We start from the raw sequence: 23766 nt of genomic DNA, 5'->3' as shown, positions 1-23766 counted from the left end.
CGACCGACCAGCAAGAGCGCCTGGAGCGGTGAATACGATCGTAGTGTTCCTGTTGTATTTCGAAATCGGTCAAATCCTCTATGTACCGCTTGGGTGGTGGAGACTTCCGACATTTGGACGACGCAAACTAGCCTTCGAGGTCCTGTGGGTCTCTTTGGCTGCGGTACATGTTAAACGTGTCACGAAATGGAGAACTATTACCAACCTGTATGGAGGAAGAAGTGGGAGATGCTCGTCGTTCATGGTGACTTCCTGCTTCAAGAGGGCACAGGCGGAAATCTCGATGTATATAAGACTGAGAAGCTCCCCGCTCTAGCCCTGGAGTCGGATACCGCCATATCCACTAACATTGCCATCGACGGTAAAGTTTCTTCACTTCTCAAACAATAATTAACGCCTAAGTATGCTTAAGTCTTCACAAGCGGGAGTCGAATAGAAGTATCCTTTCCATTTTCTACCTTTCCACTCGTTCTATTTACTTCTTTTCTAACTCTTTCTCTTCCATTTCTTCGTAAAAACAGTGTCTATTGAAGAAATACGAACAAATCAACCTACATTAGCACCAGCCCAAACCCCATACACCGAATCCACCATATCCCCAAAATCCTCATTCGGCAACCCAAACGCCTCCGCAACCTCGCCAAGCACGCCCACACGTTCCTTCACGGGACTTCGATCCCGCGGCCCATCGAGCTTAAGAACCAATCTACACACAGCATCGCTAATCGGCTGCAGTATGCCGACCTTGCTCACTCTATCGCGCAGACTCGCATTCGCGGGCTGCAGCATCCAGTCCTGATACGGCACTTGCATGACGACCTGGCGTTGTGCGAAGTCGGCTTTGACTCTACACGTCGTCGCGAAGTACGTCCCCTTGCACAGGACCGAGGGGATGCATGTTGGCCGGGAGGGCAACTGCGCGTGGAGCTTCACGCCCTTCGCTCGCGGCAGCACCACGCCGCCCACGTCATCCACGAGCTCCGCAATGCGGAAACTGATGTTGCGGATGAGATGCCGGTCATCAAAGGCCGTAAACGGGGTCGGCAGGGCGTCCGCGCCGAGACGCTGGCGGGTGAGGGTTCGCTGGGCGGTTTGAGAGCTGTGGGCTGGCTCGCAGTAATGCAGGCGGTCTTGCATGGTCTTGCCGTCCATGCTCAGATAGGGGAGCGAGTCTACGTGGTCGTTGAGGGCGATGGCCATGGCCGTGAAGGAGCAGCTGAAGTCGATGACGATGCAGAAATGTTCTTCGAATAGCGCTGTGATACAGTGGACTAGGTCGGCGGAAGTGGTGCTTCGTGGTCGCGCGAGGGTCTGCACGTGGGCTGCGTATGGCTGGAGAGAGGGCTCGCTGGCGAGGTGTGCACGGAGGGCTGCCGTCGTTTGGAATGCGATGTCAACGCAGGATCCGAATGGTGATGTTAGCTGCCGGATTTCTGTGCTGAGGGTCTCGTCATCCTTGGCGATTGCGTTGGTGTGGCTGATCTTATGGTAATGCTTCCAGAAATGCCAGGTGCTCCAGCGCGTTGATAGAGCGTGCTCGTAGGCGACATTGTTTGCGATGGCGAGGATCTGATGTTGGATTGCGGAAGCGGGGGCACTCATTAGTAGTAGTGACTGCGGGTACGGTTGGAAAACTTCTGGCGAGAAAGCCCTAAAGTTGGTACCCCTCGACGCTATTTTGATCGCCAAACAACACTCGTGCAGCCTCTTTGTAGACCTTGCTAAATATACTTATTACCCACATATATGATCAATACTCACGCGAGATAAAAGCATGGCCATATAGCTGCTTGGTTACATCCAGACTAATAGATTTGTATTTACTGCCCCCAAGCTACTAGAATCATTAAATCTCGCCTGGATGTGACTGCATAGTTCGATAACCGGAGGAATTCTAAGGGCGTTATACACGGCGACACTAGGCTTATTTCCCTTCCTGATAACTTCACTTTAACGGGACGTCCGTGATCTATCAAGTGTATAGCGAATAGTCTCAATGCTACACGATTCTAGCTCCTTCTTAAACACGTATTGAAATTGATATCTTCCGGTTCGCAAGTCCCGCGAAGAAGCATAGTCTCCAAATGCAAGGAGTGCGATGTTCAACCCATCCCAAAGAGAAACCAGGCCTCAGTGCGCAGCCTTGTACGAGAAGAGTTCTGGATGTATGGCAAAAGCTTCGTCCTCGTCTGGATGGTTGTACAGCTCATCCCACGTCGTAGCCAATTGGGGCGGAATCTCCCATGGCGCGTCTGCCCTATCGTCTTTCAATATGAGGCGAAGTAAGTACCTTTGTGATGTGTTCTCGTCCTCATTGCCGTCAATGAATGCATCCCGGGCATGCATCATTTTCAGATTGTTGAAGAAGAGCATGTCGCCGCTTCGCAGCTCCAAACGTTTTGCAACGGCCTGGCCAGCGGCGTGGAGGGCATTTATCGCTTCGACTTGGTGCTGCGATAGGGGCGGCAGCGATTTTGGACGTGGCCGACACGTCGTACCGAACAGGCGGGAACGAGAAGCTTGAACGGCAATGCGACCAGACGGCAATGTGAACAGCAGCGGTCGCTCATCGCAGGCACCTTCCTCCTTGGCACTATATGGTTCTATCAGTGCGTTTCGAGGGTGTCATAGCGGATGATCGCACTTGATATTTAGGAATGATTGGCGCAGTGTGCTCAACACGTCTGGTCTGCTCGCCGCAATCTGGCGCGAGATGTCATCGATATCTGCCAGATAAATATCGCCGCCGGACGCAGCTTTGGACAGAACGTAAAAGGAGAGAATGGAGCCGTAGTCCGTGTGAAATGGCTGACGATTAGCTTGAAATAATAAGATGTATGAATGCTTGACATACCAAAGCAGTGCTCCTGTTAGCTGGTCCGCGATACGTCTCTTTCTCATTTTCCCCAGAAGATTTCATATTAGTAACGTGATCTGTGAATCGCATTAGGAATACTCGCAAAGGTGTGGAGGAAGAGGGGCGCACGGAGAACGTTGGGGTCGCCAGGTGCCAGCGCTCGCTTGGTACCTACATGGCTCGCAAGCCCCGTGAAGATGACGATATTCTTGTACTTGCTAAACCATTGAGGTTTTAAGCCCCGGATTATGAAATACGGCTGAGTCGTTGGTAGTAAAACACGATGCTGGTGAATCCTACGGGAGAGAGTGGGCAGGGGAAAGTGCTCAGCCTGCAGTTGATTCAACGGCAATGCCGTCGCTGCGCAATGGTTAGTACGCGCAAATAGCATCGCCCTTATCTACGCGCTTACAGTTGAAGAAACTGAAAGCATCTTCAAGTTCTCTCAAATCCTCGAGGGAGAGCTGGAGGATTGGGTATTCTTCTGCACGGACTATCTCATGCGAGTCGACGAGGTGAGTCTCAGGAGTCACCCAGGATGCGGTTGGGAAGGACCGTGCATGACAGATGCGAAGCTTTCGTTTCAATTCGGCGATAGTCTCCGACGACGGTGTGTAGCCTGACAAGTCCAAAAACGGTTCTTCAGCATGCGGAGCCATATATGCAGAGTTTGAGCAAAGGAAATTGGCGAGACAAAATTGCAAAGAATAAGGGTTGTGGTTCGACCGAGACGGTCGCAAGAACGAGTCGGAAGGCTAGTTGCCTCTTAACTTGGCCCACGTTTTGAGCCTCATGCGATTTATTTGCCTGAGTCAGCAGAGCGGGGAGACTGTTCCACACGTGAAGTTGATAGGATCGATAAAGCTGCAGATATACCACACCACAAGGCTCGCTCCAGGGGTGTGCAAGTGGGGGGAAGGCTGAGAGTCACAAGGCTACCCAATAGCGCGCAAGAAGCAATACCGTGAGGGCGGGAAACAGGCGCTGCCTTATCGTGTGCCGACTCTACCCTGATGGATTGGCTACAGGAAGAGGGCTTGGTGAAAGCGTTAGCAATTGGATTGCATCTCTCCAATCTTCTCTCGTGTTGGCGTTGAAGAGACTGTGATCATAGAGTGGGAAGATCTTGGCCCCCTCAAGTGCATCCACCAGGTCGGAGAGATGATCCCGAGTACAGATGGCGTCTGTGGCGAGATGCGAAAGAGCTTTGGGGCTCCACATGGCCACCAAGGGCTCTGTTAAACCCTGGCTGTTCTTGAAACACGTGACTGGATCCCTATATTGAGCACGCAGATGCCTCAATTCCGGGGCTGCTAGGAACGGATAGTCGCACGGGATGACCAACCAGCAGCATCTCTGATCAAAACTGAAGGCCGCAAAGATGGTCAGCGCAGGTCCTCTCTGGCGTGATGCCCGCCCAGAGGCGTCTACCGAAAGCACGTGAACGTCCATGTCCGGAGGGATGCAGATAGAAGGCCGCTGGGAATCATCGCGAAGAAGCAAACAAAGGTGCTGGGCCTCAGGGAAGCTCTGGCGAAGCATTTTCAGCCGCCCGAGGTAGAACGGGGTCCCGTCGGCGTCTGGGAGGAGATGCTTGGGAGAGCCCATGCGGGTAGAATCACCACCGGCCAAAAGCGCGATGCCCAGGCCTGGAACTGGGGGTTCAGACGTAGCCATGGGCCGGGGGGCACGAGAGATGCAGAGGACGGACGACGTTGGAACGAGAGGGGCCGCTGGCCAGGCTTACCGGCACAAAAGTGAGACTTTGGAGCACCTGCTGGCGCAGGCTTCTTCTACTGCGACGGAGATGCTTGACGGGACGGCTGTCGGAGGCTCACCCTTCACCGAGAGGCACACCGAGGGGCTGGGCAGCATGCCGGGCGGGATTTCTGCGCTGTGTCGGCGTGCTGACCGAGTTGCTCGGTCAAGGGGCTCGGTCGGCGGCGTTGGCACCCTTGCAATGCGTGCGGGAAGAAGGAGCCAATAATGCCGATGGCGCCAGCCCCAAAGCGGCCGACCCTCATTGCCGTGCTCCCAGACGTCGCTCACTGTTGAACCTCAAGACTGCTATATCGCCTGACGCGCAATGTACTCAGAAACCTCGCCACGAGCCCGCTCGTGTGCATCTCCTCATTATGTCGCCACCGTTCTAACTGCATCGATGCCACAATGCTTCCAACACGCTCTCCGCCGGGCTCCCGCTTCCGCGGGGGCAAACGATTATCTGGCCACCTGTCACCGACGAGTGTTTGCTCACCAAAGCGCACAAAAGCAACCCCAAGGTTGCTGGATTATGACCAAGTGCATCAGTATATTCTGCTCGCGGCTGCCATGATACTTTGTGTGCCCATTGAGAAGCTGCTCGCCTTAGCGCGCTTTTCTCACTCTTCCTCCAGGAACTCCAGCTCCGAACACCTAGACGACTCCTCCAACTCGAGTTTCAATGATCATGCCGACGGCTTCACTCCGCCTCAGACTTCCGAGTCTGAAAAAACCACCAATTCATACGACTTTCCCCTCCCGGGAGGACCACAACCACCATCCGCAGCATTTGAAGGTAATGACCCAAGGCCTGACCAAGGCCTGAAAGCCACGGATATGAACAACAACATCGACCTGTTTGCATCTACAGAACCATATCCGACTCCTCCCCATTTCCAACAGAGTTTCAGCGCCTCCGAGGTTGGTGACATGTTCATGGCCAATAGTATCTGGCAGGAACATCCTGGATCCGACTTCTCTCTACCCCCATTCAAGGCACAGTCGACTGGAAATGATCCTACCGCCTTTGTACCATCAACATCAAGCCCGGCTGAGCTTGGCAACCTTCCGATTCCTAACTATGGAGCCGCACTTCAGCTTGAAGTAGATCGGACTTTTCAGGACTTTCAAGAGCAAAATTACCCGAATGTTGACTGGAGCGTTCTCGCTCCAGATGATGAAAGCACGAGCATGGACTTTCTTGTTCCTACGCTTGATCATCAGGGCGAGCCGTTTCACTTCCACGGTACTCAAGAACTTTCAGAAACGGCTTCCGCTCGTAAGGATGGCGGCGTAAAGGGCAAGCGTCGTGGCCCTTTTCGGGTTGCGGAGCAAAGACAAGAGACAGGATTGACGAGGAAGCTTGGAGCTTGTATCCGCTGTAGTATGCAGCGTGTTAGAGTATATGAAAGCTTTGCTCTCTGTGTAAAACTCATAGCTAACGCCGATCAAGTGCATACCTGATCCATCGAGTCTTTCGGGCTGCTGTCGAACCTGTATCCAGTCTTCACAGAGACCACGCTGGCTACCATGCCTTCGTTACAAGATTACAGATGCAGAACTGCTGGATCATGATGTTTGTCCAAGACCGACATGGACAACGCGATGGAAAAAGATGGAGTTGATAGACATTACCAACTGGGCATCAAGTGCCGTTAAAGAAATTCAGGTGACCCAAGGCGTTGGAAACACGTCTTATACTCTGCAAGTCCGACAATTCAGGCCCGTTGAAGGCGATGCGCTCGCTCGGCATTGGAAGATCGATGGCAATCCGTACACGTATGAATGTGCCCCTTACGCTGTTTCGAACATGAAGCAAGCCGGAAAAACACTGCGCGATTTTGCACAGAGCTCTCTCACAGCAGCCATCCGCTTCTGGGTTGACGATCAGGATCCATTGCTGCGTAGGACTTACAACATGGCGTACATCTATTCGATTAATGCCGAGGTAAGACCCTGTCAGCAGAAAAATTGACATTCCTGACGTTTTACAAGCGCGAAGAAGATCGAAGCCTTCTGGCCGCTACACTGCGTATGTGGGCCGCCTCTCGTATGATGTCTCGGGCCGCACATATCTGTGGCACAGAGACATTGGGCATGCAGGCACGAGACTATGGACCAAAGTCTGCAAGTAGCGGAAAAATCCTCATGCCCCCGGTATTTTCTGCACAGATGGAGGTTATTATCGTAGCAGAGATCCTGCAACCAACCAAGAAGGAAGTTCTCAATCGACTGAAAGCCCTCGTCTACGAAAGCAACCGACGGTCATGGCTTGCCATATATCTTTGCGTCTTCTTGCTGCTTCACAGCTGCGCGCTACTAACGAAAAGAGACCATGAACGAGCTGTAATGCAAGGTGTCCAGGTGAGATCAGCTCCTCTAAGTTCCAGAGCCCGATTAATAAACGAGGTGTGCTAGCGACGCTTCTATCGACCCCGGCTCATAGATGAATTGCACAATGGTGCCAAGATCCTTCTGGCATACTTCCATTTCTGCAATAGAGGTACCTATCCTTTACACATGGACTGGACGTCTGCCGATCAAATCGCACTTGCCGAACTGAAGCCAGAACAAATCGAGTTCATGCGCGGGACGGTCAAGGAGCTCGAAAAGAAATGTACGTTTTGCCAACCCGGGCAATCCCGCACTTCGAGCATAACTAATTTCTCAAAAGCCGCCCACTTCAAGACCGTCCTTGACACGTGCGCTTACGAGGACGAATATTACTTCATCGCCCAGCTTTGCGAGCGCGACTGGAAACCGAGGCACACGGTCTGAATCTACGTGACCAATGAATTTGAGAAAGCACACTTCAACATTATCTCTATCGTTATTAATATGCAGCGAAAAAGGACGCGGAAGCAGTTAATTGGCTCCTTCTAAGGTAGTCTTTACGCGAAATTAACAAGTCGAGTTTCGCGGCAACGATGTGACGACTAAAAGTTTACTGGGTCTGGCCAGGTGCCTGGATCACGAAGGAGGAGAGATAGGTGCCAACTGAGTCACTAGCGGGGGTTTTCCTCCTGGATCGCGTGTAACATGTAATATCTCTGCATGCAATATTTCTCTTAACCTCAATTATGAACTCAAAGACACAATTTTAACTTGTCTACCCTGCCCCCTGCTACGCTACTATGTCGCAAGTGCTACCAGCGGAAGGCTTCTAACAACGGTGAAAAGATATATTTTTCCAAACGTAGCCATTGACAAAACCAACACCAACGTCATGGCAAAAGACGTCCCAAACATAACACCGCTATAGTACCGCAAAAGCACCAACGACCTCGAAGAAAGAAAACTCGATTTAATATGCCCATAGTCAAATCTCAGAAGCCTCACATCGAAGCCGCCCTCCCAAAGCAACAAGTCCAAACACCGGCTCCTCCCATCCCAACCCAAGGAGCACCGACTCTCTCCAACGCACGCGCCTCACGGACCCGAAAACTGCGCTCCAACACCCTGCAAAGCCACCTCGCGGTGCCATCTCGCACCTCTTGTCGCACGCTCGTCTGCCTCCGAGACGCCGTTCGTGGGTTTCGCAGACGCGGCCTGATCCCCCCGGGCCGCGCGGAGTTGGTCGCAGAAAGCGCGGTCGAATTCTGCTCTCGAGCTGGTTACTACAGTGCCAAGGGAGGCTCAAGGGGGGAGGGGGTGCGCCTAACCATTGTGGGAGAGGAGACTCGTGTAGGGTCTACGAGAGTCGTTGTTGGCGTCGCGGTGGGGGATCTGGAGGGAGACCATTGCTCTGACGGCGGCAGCTAGCTGAGAGAAGACAGCGGCGATGTAGAAGATGCAGCGCAAGTTTGGTTAGGTTAATGAGGTGCTGGGATGGAACGACAGAAGACTGGATTGGCGCGTAAGTGATGTGCTGGAACTGATCTTTCAGAACTTTCTCCGACATATATATATACTTCTGGACAGTGCATGCTTCCCGTGCGATTGGGCACATCTACGTCGTCTGCGATGAAAGCCTCGTCTTCTCCACCGACCTTGTTCCTCGGGGAACAGCCCGGCGGGAACGGCCTGATGAGAACAGCTTGATAGAGATAGACGTGCTCGTGATTACATGTAGTAGAACGAGGCGCTAATTAGACGTCGTCACGAAATCTGCCCTGCAGTCGCGTGGTACATGTTTACTGGCGGTAGCAGCGAATGGGGCTCTGATGAGGAAAGTACTCCCGGAGGTCGATACCCTCTTCCGTGGCTGTTTCTTCACCGAGAGCAAGCCTTGAGCCTCGCCCGGGGAAGGGCGTCTGGCGGAGCGCTCACCTGTTTAGTCGGGATTTGTTAGTCTCGAAAATCAAGATTGCCAGATGGCTTGCGCTAAGATTGCAGTCTGCAGGCAGGCCTTTTAGCTTTGCGGAGGCCACCGCTGCCGGGGGCGAACATCGCCAGGTCGTAGGTTTGGCGGTGTATCTGTGAGAGTATACCACCGCCTACCCCAGGTGTTTCTGGCATCATCTTTTTCTACAATACCGCTTCTATTGCGCACACCCGTATTTTCCCCTGAGCCCGGCTAACCATGCTTCTGGATATATGCGTGGTGTGTATCCTCGGAGGCCCCGGCGCTGGGAAAGGAACACAGTGCTCGATTCTCCAGACAAAGTTCCTCTGCGCGCATTTCAGCGTGGGAGACATGCTCCGTAGCGAACTCTCCGATCCGGATAGTCCACACCGCGAGCTGATTCTCAAAAGCATGGAATGCGGGCGTTCGGGCCCCAAGGAGATAAATATTGGAATCCTCCAGAGCCACATTCAAGAAGCGTATGCCAAGGGCGTGCGCACATTTTTCTTGGATGGTAAGCACATATATAGCAATGTTAGATAGCTACCAGCGCAAGTCTGATTTCGAGGGGTTTAGGATTTCCCCGCAGGCTGGATCTAGCCGAGTATTTCGAAGAGCATGTGGCGCCCGTGTCGCTGGTGCTTGTGCTCGAATGCCCCCGCAAGGTCATGATGCTGCGGGCCTTGCGGCGACGGCGCAACGAGAGAGATAACGTGGACAACACAAACAAAAGGATTAACACTTTCGAGGAGAAGACTGTGGACGCTATAAGGAAATATGAAGCCGCTGGAAAGGTTGTGCGGGTGCAGGCGGACGCTGATGTGCCGACCGTTAGTGCGGCAATTGAAGAGACTCTGCGGCAATCGGCAATACGGCTAGATTTACGAACATCGGAGATGGAAGACCAGGGGTGAAGTTTACGAGGGATTTACTAGGTCGATGGTCACGTGAGGAATGTTGACGTTTTTGGCAAGTGTGGAGGTTTAGCTGAACCTCGCTCGCTGATCGATTATAGTATAATACATTGACATGTCTTTGAAACTTGGCCTGGGTCGCAGCATTTAGGAAAGATGAAGACACTGCGTAGTTTTGGTTGCTCATACTAAATCTATGGCGTGGGAAGAAGATATCGGATGCTCAAGTTCTGGATTTAAATTCCTCCCCGCCCGCAAAAATCGGCTTCAGTGTATTAAGTTCACGCGTAGACTTATCTCTTCTATTTATGATATCCTTCTGCTTCTTCTTTTACCTTAGCATTGAGTCGTGGATCACCCACCCGCCAAAGAATGGGCGGGACGAAAAGACACTACAAGAGCGCCACCTCAACGATCTCAGATCCACATGAGAAGCGCGCATTTCCTCTTTCGGACGGATCGTTTTTTTGGCTGGTTCTGCTTGGGGTTAGCGGAACTGTTAGCGAGTCTAGTAGCGAACCAATACAACTCACGTCCGAGCTCGCTGAGGTACTTCGTAAGGGGGAAATATGCACTCAGCCGCACCCTATGTAGCACTGCCACCTGCCCACGTGGTACCTAGGTGTTAGGACATTGCTCAGCAACTCCTGACGTGCAAAGGAGGGGCGCAGCAGACAAAACCCTCGATCGCGACATACGTTTACAATAATGACATGGCGGAGTTAGGAGTTACCGAGCTTATTTTTTCCGATTCAACCCGAGCTAAAGCCCCGGGCAGAGTTAGAAGGTAAAGAGTTAGCCTCCGCCAGTACTTTTCTACGCGTTATGCGCCTAAGAAGCTACACCAGTCGCGCGCATTCATCCCCGTTACAATGGCTGCTTCTCCTGCTGCTCTGGCCCAGGCCGCCACCCAAACGAAGCCCGAGGGCATTGATCTTTACGCTCGCTTCGCTCTTGCTGGTGCTCTGGGCTGTTCCGTTACACATGGTTCCTTCACTCCAGTCGATGTGTATGTTGTCCCATCAGCTTCAGCTCCACCACCACGTACTGACACTCCCACAGCGTCAAGACCAAGATTCAGCTCGATCCCGCGACCTTCAACCGTGGTATGATTGGCGGGTTCCGCCAGGTTATTCAAAACGAGGGCGCCGGGGCTCTTTTGACTGGCTTCGGTCCAACCTTTACTGGTTACTTCATCCAGGGAGCCTTCAAATTTGGCGGTTATGAGTTTTTCAAGAAGCAATCCATCGACGTTCTTGGCCTCGAAACGGCCCGCCAGAACCGTACTGCCGTCTACTCCGTCTCTGCCGCCAGCGCTGAATTCTTCGCCTCTATTGCTCTCTGCCCCCTCGAGGCTACCCGTATCCGTCTCGTCTCTACCCCTGGCTTCGCCAACGGTTTGATTGGTGGTTTTAGTAAGATTCTCAAAAACGAGGGCATCGGTGCTTTCTACTCTGGTTTTGGCCCTATCCTGTTCAAGCAGTACGTTGATCTCGATTACAAGCTCAAGGACGGACGGAAAATTCAAATCTGACATATACTTACAGGGTTCCCTACACAGTGACCAAGTTTGTCGCTTTCGAGAAGATTTCCGAGGCTATCCTCGCTCGTCTTGACAAGTCCAAGCTATCGAGTGGTGGCCAGACCGCCGTCAACTTGGGATCTGGTCTTCTTGCTGGTTTCGCTGCTGCCATCGTCTCTCAGCCCGCTGATACTATGCTGTCCAAGATCAACAAGACCAAGGGTCTGCCTGGCGATAGCACCATCTCCCGTCTTGTCAAGATCGCTGGTGAGCTCGGTCTCCGTGGTTCCTTCACTGGTCTTCCTACTCGTCTCTTCATGGTTGGTGGACTTACTGCGGGCCAATTTGCCATCTACGGTGACATCAAGAAAGCTCTTGGTAAGTCTGTATGCTCTCTTGCTTCCTCTGACTAAAGCTAAATCTGTACCCTTAGGTGCGACCAATGGTGTTGAGATTTCTAAGTAAACGATCCATGATGGACGTTCCAAAGATTTAGATGGTTTGTGTAGAGGGGAGGAAAAGGTCTGAATAGAGAGAGCGACGTAGCCAGATCTGCGGCCCTACTCAAGAGTCAAAGTTGAGTTTGAGACACCTCACTTCCCTTTTGCCAAGACGCGGTGCCCTGCAAAACCCGCTCAATCAGTGTATAATTGCCTCGGGCCGGTGTATCCATAGATCTAAAAGCAATTCTACTACTGATTCTCATGCTTTGAAAAGGCAACCCCAGCAAAATACTTGATGTTTTCTTCGAACTTACATGATATAGTGAAAACGGCTCGAACCCAATAGGATGCCGCGACCAAAAAGCCTTCACACGATCCGACCTGTGTTTCCGCGGTCAAGTTTCTGATAGACCAGGCAGGCAGCGAGGGTCAAAAAATCCGGAGCCAATCGCTTTCCCTGGCTAGTTACTGAATATTTCCGCGATCCTCCTGTGCGTCCAGCTAAGGGTAGCATTGATTCAGTTCCTTGTGAAACGATAGCGGACCGTCCGTTGCCGTGCTGAGTGACTGCTAACGATTTCTCTCATAAAGTGAATTGTATCGATTAGTGCGCCATTCTTACTGCTGTGACTTTAAGCTTCACATATCTAACTCTGAAGACCGCAATGAGAGTAGAGTTAAGGGGGTAAAGGAATGGTGATGCTAGCGTTAGTGAGAGGACGTCTTAATTTGCTAGTGCACTAAACTGGTGAGCCAGTAACTAGCAAAATACGAACTCAGCCAGAAGCAGTCAACGCCGGCATACTCAGATACAACTTCTTAAACGTCTCCACCGTCTTCAGCGGCGCTGCGCCACTGAAATTCTTCGTATCCCACATCTTGAACGCTGAAACACCCTTCCACATGCTCACCACACTCACGGCAATTCCCTTCATGTCTTTCCACTCGTCCGTAATGATCTTAGCATCGTCTTGCCAGTTCATGCTCGGGGCAACGGGCGACCAGGCAGCGTTGACGAGCTTCGGATTCGGGAATACAGGCTCCTTGCCGCTTTCAAACTTGACATCTTGCCCCATAGTGTCGACGACGTTGAATTGAATGGGGACCTCGGCGCTGAATTTGGCATCTGGAGCGTGGATATCTACGCCTGTCATGAGCTGCTTCGTGCCGTTTGACGGCGACAGCATTGCAGCTTGAGAGGCGTCTCTGTGAGACGGATCTGTGGATTGATCATCTGGACGTTCATTAGTATTTCCATCGATCATAATTAACGGAAACTCACACTTCCCCCACAAAGCAGTGGGCATTGGTCTAATGACTCTCTGAACCTTGTTCCACCCATCTTCCTCGTCACCATCCTTAGCTCCTACCGCACTGGTCGCAGTAGTGCTCACTCGATAGATCTTGATCTCCAGCTCCGACTTCAATGGTTCAGTGACTTGCATTGGCTTAGCATAGAACCTTTGGTCTTCTGAGTCATTCCAGGATCTTTTCACCGAGTTCTTGGCGTCTGCTTTTTCATCTTTTGTCGTGGCCGTGACGACGGTGCAGTTCTCGACGACGAATTTGCAAGCGACACCGAATGCGAAGCCTGCACCGCGAACGACCAATGGCGCATCCTTCAGCGTTTCCTGTTTGCCATTCGGCACAAGCCACCTCACCAGCAATCCTTTTCCATCGGGTCTGAGCTGAACAGTACCGAGCTAAAGATTGACATCAAGGGCGTATACACAGGCGAAGTCAAAGATCAGCCAAAAGGAAACGACAGGATCAGAGAACTGCCAAACGATAATCCAACATGGACAAAGGGCGAAAATCCGACTGCTAAAAAGCCACCAGTCTTCTTATGGGGTAACGACGACTCCGACATGCGCTTTATGCTAACGCATAACTTCACCAACCTACTGCATCGCAAAGTGCGAGAAGGCATGAACAAAAGACGGTGTCGTGAACTACGCGGAGCCAGATCCCAGCGCAAGCTTGGTAGCCTACCAGCTCAACGACCCGAACTGACAGCTGAAGATTGTGTTCCGAAAAGATCCAAAAGTGATTCCCGTGGCTTCACTGAGGGCTCCTCCCCCAGGGGTGGCTTCGCGGATGGTTGCGAAATCGGACGCCATACAGCATGCCAGACTAGCATCAATAAAAGCCCCCAAGCAGCCCAGACCTCCAAAGCCGACCTTGCTATCGACAGGTGGATTTCAACGATCGGAGCGGTTGAGACTTGATCAACCACCACCAAACGCCTTCGTAGTTCCCATCACCGTGACGAAAACGCCCAAGGCCGGAAGAGTCACAGCCCAACGAGCTGTAGCAGGACCAGCGGTGTCTTTCCTCTCAGTAGCTGAGAGCTCGCCATCGCCTCCGGCCATGGATCCTGAGTACAAGTTCCGTGTCTTCTCGCTAGACAGCAGCACGTCCGACGAAGTCCTCAGGCCATCAAAGACGGCGCAAGATCTCATATTCTCCATAACGCTGACGAATAGTCCAGCATCTTTCGAGCTGAATACATATCTATTCCCATCCTCTTCAGCGGCATCGACGACAACAACCCGGAAAGGCTTATGGAAGACTATCAAGGATCAGGCGGCTTTATGATCACCAACCTTCGACTCAATGTTGTGTGCAGTTTGATCAAGGAAAGCGCCGTCAAGTCGGGCAAAAAGTCGCTGAAGATCGATCTGTTCCCCGAACGCATCGGAAGAGGGTGTTGGTGAGAGGCTGTGCTGATTTGACGTTCTTGCTGGCAAGCGTTGTGGCGGACGTGCAGGTCTACAAGGAGCTCAAACTACCGGTAACGATCAAGTATTATCTTCGGGATGCGATAAATAAAGAGACCAAGATTCTGAGGCCTTAGCGAGGCCCCATCGCCTGTCTTCCCTTGCGACCTGGATAACGACAACTGGATCGAGGAGGTCGCCGACTACATCACCCACGCACAACCTAGTCGATGTGATTGCGTTTGAGTCCTGGGATTCTGACAAAGATGCGTAGGCTAAGAAAAGCACCGCTGAAGTCGAGGTCGGCAGATACGGAACCATCGTGTTGCCCAAGTCCATGATGAACGGTAGGAAGTCAGAATGCGAGTTCGGAGGAGGTCGTCAAGGAAAACGCCAAGCAAGAAAAATGCGCTAGTCGCCATCACCAATACAACAGGTTTTGGCTACACACCCTGTCTTGATCCGCTTTCCTCTGATTCCGCTTAACGCTCCCGCAACTGTCTGCCCTTTTCGATTACCTCTCTTAGTCTGCGATGACGTAGCTATACTCATTTCAGTAGAAGAACAAATCTCTCAGGCTAGTAAAACTAACACTTAAGCATCTTATCTAAGTGGTTAGTATTAATAGCATTAAGAAGTTAGAAGCATATCGAGATCGTCTAAAGCTAACGTCCTACAACAACCACCGAGAATCACCTACCGCCGAGAATGGGTGGGAATGTTGGTGGCGCGAGCCGCTAGTCCGAAATCCTTCAAGCGTGACTAAATCTGCTCGCTGGTGGGTGATACTCGCTTGGGGTGTAAGACGTTACTATGCGGGCGTGAAGGCGCTGAAAATCTCTCCGTCAGACTCGAGAAAAACATTCCATCATTGGATGCACTGTTGCTCAGCCACACCGAATCCTTCGGAGAATGGCGGGTGGAGGGGATGCCAAGAATTGGGCTGCAGCTAGCTGCGATGGCTGTTGGACGGTCACGAAGCTTCAGCCTTCAGCCTTCGTAGCCGGGAGAAAAAGGAAAGCTTCGAGCAGCGCAGCTCATCCATCCTCCGCTCCCGTTAGGATTCTGACTTTCAGATTCCATTAACGACGCTGCCTTTGTCCTTCTTTTTGCGTACCAGTTCACTATCAAAGCAATGGCTCCCGCGGCACCACCTAGCCGTGAAGAGCAGCTACAAAGGTACGAAAAGCTGTCGATGATCAAGATGAAGCCTTGGTCAATCGTCTTCTTGCAGAGAAACCGCGGCCGGTGCTGAGTACTCTCCACAAATACAAGCTTTCAGAGGGGAAGGTGACGGTCCTCCATATCGCGTGCGGCGTGGGAAATGTCAATATCGCTAAATCTCTTCTGGACCACGGAGCATCTCCAAAAGCTCTGAATAGCGACAACGATACTCCTCTGCATGCTGCCGCAGGTGTTGGATCGATCGCATTAGTTGAGCTTCTCGTCGGAAGGGTCCCGGACAAGGAAAAGCGGGAATATGTCAACTCGCCTGCCGACCTGGGCAAGACAGCCTTGCACGTTGCTTGCTGCGGAGGAGGACATGGAAGGTGTCTCGAAGTTTTGAGGTGTTTGTTGGCGAATGGAGCAGATCGTAATGCAAAATGGAAAGGGTGGACTGCTGCTCACTACGCCTGCTCTTTTACCCACCTTGATGCCATGAAGTTGCTGATAAAACGCAATTCAGATTTCTTCGGCATGCCGATTCTTGGCAACAAGGAGAAGCAAACTTGTCTTCACATTGCCATTCGACGCAATGAAGGCAAGTGTGTTGAGTGGTTGTTGGACAATATGAAGATTGAGCATATCCAACAGACAAACTTATATGGGGAGACTGGTTGGGAAGCGGCGTGTGGTCTAGGGAGTATATCGTTTAAAGTGGCCAGCGCATTTGTGCTGGCAGAAGAGAATAATCAAAGCTTCCACGCAGATTGTTTGTGGGATAAGCTGGAGCTGTTCGGAACGGTTACGACCTATAGCTTTTGGCTGAGCAATGTGAGTACAACAATCTACAGCCACCTATCACTAGAGTTAGTAAGAATAGGTGCACTAACAATAGACAGATACCAGGCTTACTTGTAGGTGTCATTGGACCAACTTGTTTTTGGCCGGAGAATATGCTGGAGGATCTAATATCGATTCAAGGCTTTACTCGGAACTCTTCTGAAAGATAAAAAGATTTCTCAGGCAGCAGTCAAGCTGCTTATTGAAGAATTTTGGAATCTGCGCCAAACTGAAAATGGACTAGGAGTCAGAGATCCGTTGTGCACTTTCAAGTCACTGGGAACACATGTTGTTCACAACTCCGACTTAGTTAACAAGCCAGAACCCTTCATCGGGGACGAAAAGTTGCCCGACTACATGTCTATAGTTGTAAGCAGTCCTTGAGAATGACAACCCCAAGACATTGACATCGATTAGATGCCATTCTTTGGCTTTGACAGCGCCAAGCATCTCAACACTTGGAGGGATCCGGACAATGCCAAGGCGACAGCCTGGCCGAAACTCTCTGAGGGCTGGAAATACTGCTGCTACGGCAAACCGAGAGATGCACGGTGTTACCCATCCCTCACGTTGGATGAGTTTTGCTGTCAATCGTTGTTCCAAGAACGCCCTTGCTCGACGCAACTGCGATCAAGTTATCTTGTCTATCCAGCAAATCGGACAAAAGGCAAATGAGCCAGACAAAGAGACGCTGGACAATATTCCAGACCGAAATGAGCTCATTATTGTCAAGCAAGCTTGGATGTGGAAGATGCAAGATGTCTTCATTGTGTCGGGCGGGAGCGGACGGAGCGATCCACCGCTTCTCTTCGTGGAGAACTCATTCGAAAGTCCTACCACACCGAAGGGCTGCTCAGGTGCATTGGAATGATGATGACTCATATGGTGATATCGATAGAAATCAGCTCAGCTGATCCAAAAAGAGGCAACATCTTCAGAATCTTTGAGCAGGCCATCACAGCGGTTTCCGAGAAGGTGGACACGTACCTTCGTGATGTCAGTATTGCAGGGATCCGGATTGAGACGGAAAAAGATTGCCTTCACCGAATCATCGACATTCAAGATGAGCTGTCAATGATCAAGCGAGTCATCCTTCAGCAGGAGGTGGTGTGGAAATCGTTTGCAAGCAAAGCATGGCCCGACTACTGGCCGAATGGCCAAGATGGAAGTATGAATATCCCCAAAAGCCATTGGCAGATCTGGACCAAGCAAGAAGTAGAGGAGTGGGAGTTCATCCAGAGCGCCGAGTCCAAGTTCAAGGAGTATTACCGGCGTCTTGCACAGCTCGACGAAGATGCGCAAAGAGTCGAGCGATCGGTCACGGCAATGCTGGACTTGAAATCAAAACACGCGACGATTCGAGAAGCTCATACATCTGCCATCATGAGCGCAGCAGTTGTCGGATTCACCATCGTCACCATCATCTTCACTCCCTTGTCGTATATGGCAAGTCTCTTTGCCCTCCCGATCAATACCCTCCAGGACAAACAGTACCCATCACGATTCACAAGCGACGCTGGAACCTACCGCAGCAGCTACTTTGCGAAATGGACTGGTGAGTATTGCTTCGCCCACTTCGAATACACGGCTAATGATGGTTTCACTAGTGACGGCGGAGATTGCAACATTTGCCTTCACCTTCTTTTGCATGTGGGTTGCAATCAAATTCCTCCTTGGCGTATCCATCATACGGCCTAGTTTGAGGTTCATCTTCCGGCCCATCAAGGCGGCCGCTCTTCAAGTTGAAACGCTATACCGCCGCAGTCATCTAGCGGGAAACAATATCAGCAGTCCCATGAAGTCTTTCTTTCAGCGCAAGAAGCCAAATACTATAGACGAGGAAAGGGGCAATAAGTGAAAATGGGGGTGGGGCCATTTTTGCTTTTGCTTCCGATGCGACATTCCATTTATGATAATTTAGTATCACGTGACTGTAAGACGGAGGACAATAGACGTCCGTTCTATATGGGAATCTATCTACCTATATACATCAAGAAAAGATCACGTGTAGGTCACATCCACACTATATCTGTTCTAGGATAGTATAGATCTAGTATAGAATGCTTCCTATACGTCACGTGCACCTACCGCCCGCATAACCACCGAGCTCAAGAATTCCACGCATTGACGTATCTTATTTTCGAATCATCCAAATGGTCTCTTATCAAGATTAAGCTGCTAAGAGTTCTCATAGGAAAGTATGAACAAGCTTAGAGGCCTGAAAGTATGTCAGAATCTGGGTCAGCTATAGTAAGAACTGGGCCACTAAGCAAGGGACTGGCTGCGGAATACGCGAAACTGGTTCGTCCTTCCCAATGGAACTCACCAGTTATACCTCGGAAACACGCTCTAATGTAGAAAGTTCATCGGAGAACATCTTTCCTTTACCGACTTGCATATAACCTTGGATCGCCTACATTTTCCAACATGAAAAAGAAATCCCATCCACGTTTTCTTTGCCCCTTCCTCAACTCGGATTGTACAAATAGATCGGGATCCGATCAAGCTTGTGCTCGCCCTTGTTTTACGCTTGTAGCATTCGCAACGGCTCCACAACTAGCCTCTCAAACTCAAGGACTTCTGCCACATCGTTACTTGATGCCTCGCTGCTACCAAATGGCCCCATCAAACAGGCTTCAACTGCCTTCCTATATGATTGCCCGACCGTGTGCCCTAGGAGCGGAACCTGAGTCTTCAGAAGCCTGTTCTTTAGCTCCGTAGGCGAGTTGCCCTTGAAATTCTCTAGTCTGTCCCATAAGCCAATCTCCACAAGCACAAGTCCAAGGCCATAATAATCGTAGTCCAATCGAAAACGCTCGCCTCGACGTGATGCCTCACTTGTGTATGACGGGTGGTAGTACTTTCGCGCCGTTAGGCTCGGTGGTGGGCCTGTTGTAAATGCTTTTGGCTGGTTGGGTCTGGAGTAGTTGAAGCCGATGAGATATGGATCATCAATGCATGGCCCATGCCTCGAGAAGAAGATGATATTGTGTGAAGAAATGCTTTTGTGTACTAAACTTGCTTTGTGGAAGTCGAGCAGAGTAGTAGCGAGAGCGCTAGCGAGGGCGAAACGGTGGTTCAGCGTAATCCTCTCCAGATTTCCTGCCGTGTCGCGGATGACCTCATTCAGAGTCATTACAGATACACCCGGACGTTGGTGGGCAATATCATAGAGCATACCAAAAGCGTGTCGACTTTGAGAGTGGAAATAGCCTGAGCAGCCCAATATTCGAAGAGGCGCTGACTGCTGTGAAGATATCATCGAGTTCAGGGCCTTGGCAATACTTGCAACCCTATCTATCATCTCTTTTTGAATTTCCCCTTCCCAGTGCATATCGTACTTTATCCACTCTATTAGGACTTGCTTCTGAGAGATCGGCTCTTTTCCAGGTATCAGGCCGAGGTGATGCTCTCCAAGTGTCGAAACGAGTTGTACTGACTGACTTTTCACATACAAATCAGGTTCACCAGAATGGCTGCTTCGAGATGCCGCTTCCTGGGTCCGCTGGTTGATTGTAGCCGAAAATTGTTTGACAAAAGCTAGCATGCCAATCTTGCTGCCGGAAGGTCCGAACTCGTCCACTCAGGTTGAAATTGATGTGAACTCTGATTTCTATAGACGTCTAGCTAGTTGTATATATACTAGGGGAAGGAAGGGGGCCACCCCCAGGGTAGCGCGCTAGTAAGTTCAGATGAGCCCTGCACAGCTGAGGCTTCAACTCGGTTCTCTACAGCTGAGATTTCAGCTGGGTTCTCTACAGCTGATGTTCGGAGAGTAGCTTTCTGGCATATGAGTTGTTGATCCTAGGTTGTAGTGCTGCAACCTGAGTCGTCCAACCCCTGAAGGCTCTTCCCCGGTCTGAAAGTATCGTCATTGCAAAGGAATATATCAAGAAATGATATAGCCTGATTCTGATAATGCACTGGTAATGATTCTACTAGGCAATCGTTCAACGAGCGCAATTCATAGAAAGTTGGAAATGCCATGCTGTCATGTCTCTCTTGGGTCAGAGCAAGCTCTGAACGGACTTTCTGCAGCAATGCAAGGCTCTCATCGAAGTTCGTTCTCAGTGGGTTACTTTCATGTGCCTCGTTCTGTTGCTCATCGATGAAGTTGAGCACGTATTTCCAACTCTGAAATCTACCAAACTCTAGACGCGCCTGGATTGATTTGGTCAAGCTGACAGTATTTGCGTACTTTTTGCTTATCGGACCTAATAGCTCATTCAGCGTGATGAATTGCAACTCAGAAGTAATTTGTGCGGCTTTGGGTCGCTCTTCTGGACTTATTGCAAAGATCTTCCGGATCAACCTCGTGAGCTGTTGGACGGGGCGGCGTAGGTCCGAATCGAGAGCATCGAGAAGACGGGTGACACTGCCATTCAGTATTAGGCCAGGCATGTGAAAGGTTCCCATGTGCCATGGTTTGAATCGACGCTCTTTCCTAAATATTTGCACCCCTTGTTGACCTTGCAGCATATAGACTAGTACCTCTAGCATAATGCATCCAAAAGACCAAATATCACTTGGGCGGCTGACAATGCCACTTCGGAAGCTGTCATCCAAATCTTCACATTCCGGGGCAAGGTAGTCTGCACCTCCTCTTTTGAAAGGCGTCCTTGATAACTCGGTGGCTGGTTTGAAGCTTGAGAAGCCAAAATCACTCAAGATAAACTCATCCCCATCAACAAGGATGTTGTTTGGTTTGAGATCCCGATGAAGTCCAATAAGCCGAAGATCTACCTTTTTGGCAGTAGTGTAGTCGTGAACCATCTCGAGGGCGGAAGACAAGCGGCTGAGTGCTTTGTAGAACGAGAAATGCTCTCGAAAGTCTGAAGGAGGAGGATCTTTTTCAAAAAGCTTATCAAGGTCTCCACCTTGAGCTAACGGGAAGATGAAGTTGCGCCTTCTTTGGTATGTGTAAAACGAGAGTAATCTAGAGATATTGGGGTGTTCAAGTTGATTGAGTAAGCTCAGACTTCGGAGTTCATTTTCGTATCGAGAATCGGAATCGTGCATGATTTCCGAGGTTTGCTTTCGGACTAGGCCCTTACTCTGAAAGCATAGATTCGTCAGATGGTTGGTTACACTACTTGGAGTTGATAAAGAATTACCTCTGATGGCAATATCATGGCCATATTTTGGTGGTCAGGGTGTATGCTGATGCGGAATACTTCCCCTAGACCACCCTCGCCAATTTTCGTATTTTCAGTGAATGGCAACACGGTTCGTAAATCTAAGAAACGGTGTTCCACTCCAGTACTCAGTATTGGCGCACAGAATTCCCATTGCAGTCTATAGAAGTCTTCCGCAATGGATGGCACAAGCATACGAAGGTCCTGCTCAGAGAAAGGAAGTTTGTGATCGATAGGGGAATCCTGGAGATTATCGAGCTCGATGAAACGCGTTATCTCGGCAATTCGGCCGTCGAGCATAACAAGAATTGCGAAGATTCTTCTCCCTCCGGGGTAGATCTTATCGGTTATTCCATCAATGCGATACCATTCAATACTGGAGACGGAGAGCGCATCTCGGACAATGGCTTCTGTAACCAAGGTGTAAAGACTATGGAGAGGGATAAAAAAGTCCTTTCCCCCGGCTACTAGACACCTGATGTCTCGAATTTGGGCCCGTAGTCTGTCCATTGCTGACAAAGAAACCCGGCCTAATGTGTCTGCTTACAGATCGGGTTTTTGGGAAGCGAGTCGCACTTCGATTTACAGGCTTCGTGGCAAAAAAAGGCTATTGTACTGGAGCACTGTCATCGCGGATAGATGAGTGGCAAGCAATAGAGATAGAGTTCCTTGCGATTGCCGCTGATATGGGACCAGAGAATTGTTTGGGATATCTAGGTATCTATCAATGACTCCTTCTCCGCCTGAACTGGTCGTCAGTATTTTCTTTTAGTCAAGTTCTGTTTGACATTTTGTGTGAACTAATAACTTACCTCGGTCAATTTCCTCGGTGCTGTAACGACGGTATAATCTTCTGATCTGAACTGTAGGCGTCTATGTTTAGTAAGAAGGAGGTGTATGTATGCAGATCGAGCGGACCTCCACATCGAAATTTCCAATTCCGAAAGCGTTTTTTAGAAGTTCCAGCAAACGAGCTTTATTGACGTAGCGTATATTGATGACATCGATCTCAGGCATAATTGTTCCAGTCGGGGTTTTGAGCTATCGGTTCGATTAGAAAAGAAACATCCATCAGGATGAAGTGAACTTGTGCGTCCCTTATAATCGGGCAGACTGGGCTTTCAGGCTCGGGCCTAGGCTTCTTTAGCATGTTACACAGCATCTGGCGCTCCGTGCTTGGGTCACGGGCATATGACCGGTGAAGCTTGTTATTCCCCGCCACAATCTGAACTCTACCGAATCATCGCCCCGCACGTGTATGCTCGGAAGTTGAGAAGGTGCATAACGACCGGTGAAGCCGTTACGCCTTGCTAACCTGAATTCTTGACCTGTTAAATGAATCATCGTCCCATACGCGTATGCTCAGCTGAATGAATGCGGACATTCTAACGACCGGTGAAGCTTGTTACGCCCCGCCATGACAAATTTATTGTCCCACACATGCATGCTCGGCAACCGAATAATGTGGATAACGACCAGCGGGGATAATCTTGTTTCGGAAAGCCTGACGAGGTTAGGCAGAGACCAGCCGGCCTCGTTAATCTCGAACAACAATCGCGTGCGAGTTATGATGATAGAAAACTTGACTAACCTCTATTATACCTTTCTGCCTTTGTAGGGGCATCTGGCCAAGTTTTTGAACGTACCTATCAGATCATCGCTACCTTCGTTGTGAATCTATTTCCTACCTCATCGCCACATATACTCACCAATCCCCCATTCTAAGTCCGCAAATAGTACTAGTGAGTGGGCATGGTGCCTTAGCTCTCAGTAGCTTTGGGGCTGTACAATGGGAGACATCTTTGCCGGCAATAAAAGATATGCTTTTGAGTCCTAAATTCTCCAGTCTTCCAACGCAGTGTCACAGTCTTGGTAGAAGAGTCGAACCAGAGAATGACAAATTTTCCACCCTTCACTGGTTTGGACGACTACCTCAGCTCACAACCGGCCCTAGATAGTCAGTTCTACAGCCATAGATTCCATGAAGATGCGACAAGACTTTTCTCCCCCACGAAAGACATCCTTAAAGTGCTTCGCATAAACTCATGTAGTGGAGGTACGTAACCAAACATTCTTCTGGGCACATTGATTCGTTTCCAGAATTTAGAACGTTTTTAAATATCCC

General features: G+C 50.4%; 13 protein-coding genes across 13 annotated transcripts; 7 read left to right on the top strand and 6 right to left on the bottom strand.

Moving 5' to 3' along the window:
* Window positions 1–417: 417 nt before the first annotated feature.
* BDZ99DRAFT_462035 (uncharacterized protein) lies at window positions 418–1615 on the bottom strand. Its single transcript, XM_033719747.1, has one exon. It carries the CDS (start codon window positions 1600–1602, stop codon window positions 547–549), a length of 1056 nt encoding a protein of 351 aa, XP_033577653.1. The 5' UTR covers window positions 1603–1615; the 3' UTR covers window positions 418–546.
* A 170-nt stretch (window positions 1616–1785) lies between these two features.
* Window positions 1786–3516, bottom strand: BDZ99DRAFT_561009 (Clavaminate synthase-like protein; the record flags this gene model as incomplete). Its single annotated transcript, XM_033727305.1, has 5 exons — window positions 1786–2593; window positions 2645–2808; window positions 2855–2934; window positions 2987–3217; window positions 3270–3516. 5 exons carry the CDS (start codon window positions 3514–3516, stop codon window positions 2131–2133), a joined length of 1185 nt encoding a protein of 394 aa, XP_033577652.1. The 3' UTR covers window positions 1786–2130.
* Window positions 3517–4048: 532 nt separating this feature from the next.
* On the bottom strand, window positions 4049–4492 carry BDZ99DRAFT_347971 (uncharacterized protein; the record flags this gene model as incomplete). Its single annotated transcript, XM_033714459.1, has 1 exon — window positions 4049–4492. A coding segment is annotated over one exon (444 nt), but the record flags the coding sequence as incomplete, so codon positions are not given.
* Window positions 4493–5026: 534 nt separating this feature from the next.
* BDZ99DRAFT_497671 (uncharacterized protein) lies at window positions 5027–7714 on the top strand (the record flags this gene model as incomplete). The annotated part of the gene is made up of 5 exons (XM_033723535.1): window positions 5027–6019; window positions 6072–6566; window positions 6614–6982; window positions 7037–7235; window positions 7293–7714. 5 exons carry the CDS (start codon window positions 5027–5029, stop codon window positions 7394–7396), a joined length of 2160 nt encoding a protein of 719 aa, XP_033577650.1. The 3' UTR covers window positions 7397–7714.
* A 213-nt stretch (window positions 7715–7927) lies between these two features.
* BDZ99DRAFT_519372 (uncharacterized protein) lies at window positions 7928–8380 on the top strand (the record flags this gene model as incomplete). The annotated part of the gene is made up of 1 exon (XM_033725409.1): window positions 7928–8380. The coding sequence occupies one exon, from the start codon at window positions 7928–7930 to the stop codon at window positions 8378–8380; it is 453 nt and encodes a 150-aa protein (XP_033577649.1).
* Window positions 8381–9032: 652 nt separating this feature from the next.
* On the top strand, window positions 9033–9932 carry BDZ99DRAFT_414820 (P-loop containing nucleoside triphosphate hydrolase protein). Its single transcript, XM_033716739.1, has 2 exons — window positions 9033–9417; window positions 9480–9932. The coding sequence occupies exons 1-2, from the start codon at window positions 9141–9143 to the stop codon at window positions 9815–9817; spliced, it is 615 nt and encodes a 204-aa protein (XP_033577648.1). The 5' UTR covers window positions 9033–9140; the 3' UTR covers window positions 9818–9932.
* A 725-nt stretch (window positions 9933–10657) lies between these two features.
* BDZ99DRAFT_441212 (mitochondrial phosphate carrier protein) lies at window positions 10658–12067 on the top strand. The gene is made up of 4 exons (XM_033717756.1): window positions 10658–10826; window positions 10880–11299; window positions 11365–11717; window positions 11773–12067. Exons 1-4 carry the CDS (start codon window positions 10690–10692, stop codon window positions 11802–11804), a joined length of 942 nt encoding a protein of 313 aa, XP_033577647.1. The 5' UTR covers window positions 10658–10689; the 3' UTR covers window positions 11805–12067.
* Window positions 12068–12558: 491 nt separating this feature from the next.
* BDZ99DRAFT_519369 (uncharacterized protein) lies at window positions 12559–13499 on the bottom strand (the record flags this gene model as incomplete). The annotated part of the gene is made up of 3 exons (XM_033725408.1): window positions 12559–13016; window positions 13065–13413; window positions 13482–13499. The coding sequence occupies 3 exons, from the start codon at window positions 13497–13499 to the stop codon at window positions 12559–12561; spliced, it is 825 nt and encodes a 274-aa protein (XP_033577646.1).
* Window positions 13500–13553: 54 nt separating this feature from the next.
* BDZ99DRAFT_286956 (uncharacterized protein) lies at window positions 13554–14482 on the top strand. Its single transcript, XM_033714067.1, has one exon. It carries the CDS (start codon window positions 13880–13882, stop codon window positions 14378–14380), a length of 501 nt encoding a protein of 166 aa, XP_033577645.1. The 5' UTR covers window positions 13554–13879; the 3' UTR covers window positions 14381–14482.
* Window positions 14483–15861: 1379 nt separating this feature from the next.
* On the top strand, window positions 15862–16770 carry BDZ99DRAFT_286930 (uncharacterized protein). Its single transcript, XM_033714065.1, has 2 exons — window positions 15862–16497; window positions 16566–16770. The coding sequence occupies exons 1-2, from the start codon at window positions 16162–16164 to the stop codon at window positions 16674–16676; spliced, it is 447 nt and encodes a 148-aa protein (XP_033577644.1). The 5' UTR covers window positions 15862–16161; the 3' UTR covers window positions 16677–16770.
* Window positions 16771–17277: 507 nt separating this feature from the next.
* On the top strand, window positions 17278–18697 carry BDZ99DRAFT_286940 (uncharacterized protein). Its single transcript, XM_033714066.1, has 2 exons — window positions 17278–18061; window positions 18114–18697. Exons 1-2 carry the CDS (start codon window positions 17374–17376, stop codon window positions 18362–18364), a joined length of 939 nt encoding a protein of 312 aa, XP_033577643.1. The 5' UTR covers window positions 17278–17373; the 3' UTR covers window positions 18365–18697.
* A 418-nt stretch (window positions 18698–19115) lies between these two features.
* On the bottom strand, window positions 19116–19725 carry BDZ99DRAFT_462031 (uncharacterized protein; the record flags this gene model as incomplete). The annotated part of the gene is made up of 1 exon (XM_033719746.1): window positions 19116–19725. A coding segment is annotated over exon 1 (527 nt), but the record flags the coding sequence as incomplete, so codon positions are not given.
* Window positions 19726–20093: 368 nt separating this feature from the next.
* BDZ99DRAFT_570011 (kinase-like protein) lies at window positions 20094–22645 on the bottom strand. The gene is made up of 4 exons (XM_033727947.1): window positions 22560–22645; window positions 22454–22504; window positions 21621–22384; window positions 20094–21561 (listed from the first exon to the last, which is right to left on the bottom strand). The coding sequence occupies exons 3-4, from the start codon at window positions 22149–22151 to the stop codon at window positions 20311–20313; spliced, it is 1782 nt and encodes a 593-aa protein (XP_033577641.1). The 5' UTR covers window positions 22152–22384; window positions 22454–22504; window positions 22560–22645; the 3' UTR covers window positions 20094–20310.
* Window positions 22646–23766: the final 1121 nt, after the last annotated feature.

Source organism: Mytilinidion resinicola (genome assembly GCF_010093595.1).
Source record: "Mytilinidion resinicola strain CBS 304.34 unplaced genomic scaffold BDZ99scaffold_8, whole genome shotgun sequence".
In the NCBI taxonomy this organism is placed as follows: Eukaryota; Fungi; Ascomycota; class Dothideomycetes; order Mytilinidiales; family Mytilinidiaceae; genus Mytilinidion; species Mytilinidion resinicola.
Note: the sequence above shows the minus strand (reverse complement) of the source record. Positions and strands in the feature narration are given on the sequence as shown.

Bases quoted from the DNA above. Each gene is read 5' to 3' on its own strand.
- BDZ99DRAFT_286956 (XM_033714067.1), top strand. From the start codon at position 13,880: ATGGTTGCGAAATCGGACGCCATACAGCATGCCAGACTAGCATCAATA.
- BDZ99DRAFT_286940 (XM_033714066.1), top strand. From the start codon at position 17,374: ATGATGATGACTCATATGGTGATATCGATAGAAATCAGCTCAGCTGAT. The intron at 18,062-18,113 runs GTGAGTATTGCT...TGGTTTCACTAG, and splicing joins CTACTTTGCGAAATGGACTG to TGACGGCGGAGATTGCAACA.
- BDZ99DRAFT_414820 (XM_033716739.1), top strand. From the start codon at position 9,141: ATGCTTCTGGATATATGCGTGGTGTGTATCCTCGGAGGCCCCGGCGCT. The intron at 9,418-9,479 runs GTAAGCACATAT...CGAGGGGTTTAG, and splicing joins GCGCACATTTTTCTTGGATG to GATTTCCCCGCAGGCTGGAT.
- BDZ99DRAFT_570011 (XM_033727947.1), bottom strand. From the start codon at position 22,151: ATGGACAGACTACGGGCCCAAATTCGAGACATCAGGTGTCTAGTAGCC. The intron at 21,562-21,620 runs GTAATTCTTTAT...CTATGCTTTCAG, and splicing joins CCATGATATTGCCATCAGAG to AGTAAGGGCCTAGTCCGAAA.
- BDZ99DRAFT_286930 (XM_033714065.1), top strand. From the start codon at position 16,162: ATGAAGTTGCTGATAAAACGCAATTCAGATTTCTTCGGCATGCCGATT. The intron at 16,498-16,565 runs GTGAGTACAACA...AACAATAGACAG, and splicing joins ATAGCTTTTGGCTGAGCAAT to ATACCAGGCTTACTTGTAGG.
- BDZ99DRAFT_441212 (XM_033717756.1), top strand. From the start codon at position 10,690: ATGGCTGCTTCTCCTGCTGCTCTGGCCCAGGCCGCCACCCAAACGAAG. The intron at 10,827-10,879 runs GTATGTTGTCCC...ACACTCCCACAG, and splicing joins TCCTTCACTCCAGTCGATGT to CGTCAAGACCAAGATTCAGC. The intron at 11,718-11,772 runs GTAAGTCTGTAT...CTGTACCCTTAG, and splicing joins TGACATCAAGAAAGCTCTTG to GTGCGACCAATGGTGTTGAG.
- BDZ99DRAFT_462035 (XM_033719747.1), bottom strand. From the start codon at position 1,602: ATGAGTGCCCCCGCTTCCGCAATCCAACATCAGATCCTCGCCATCGCA.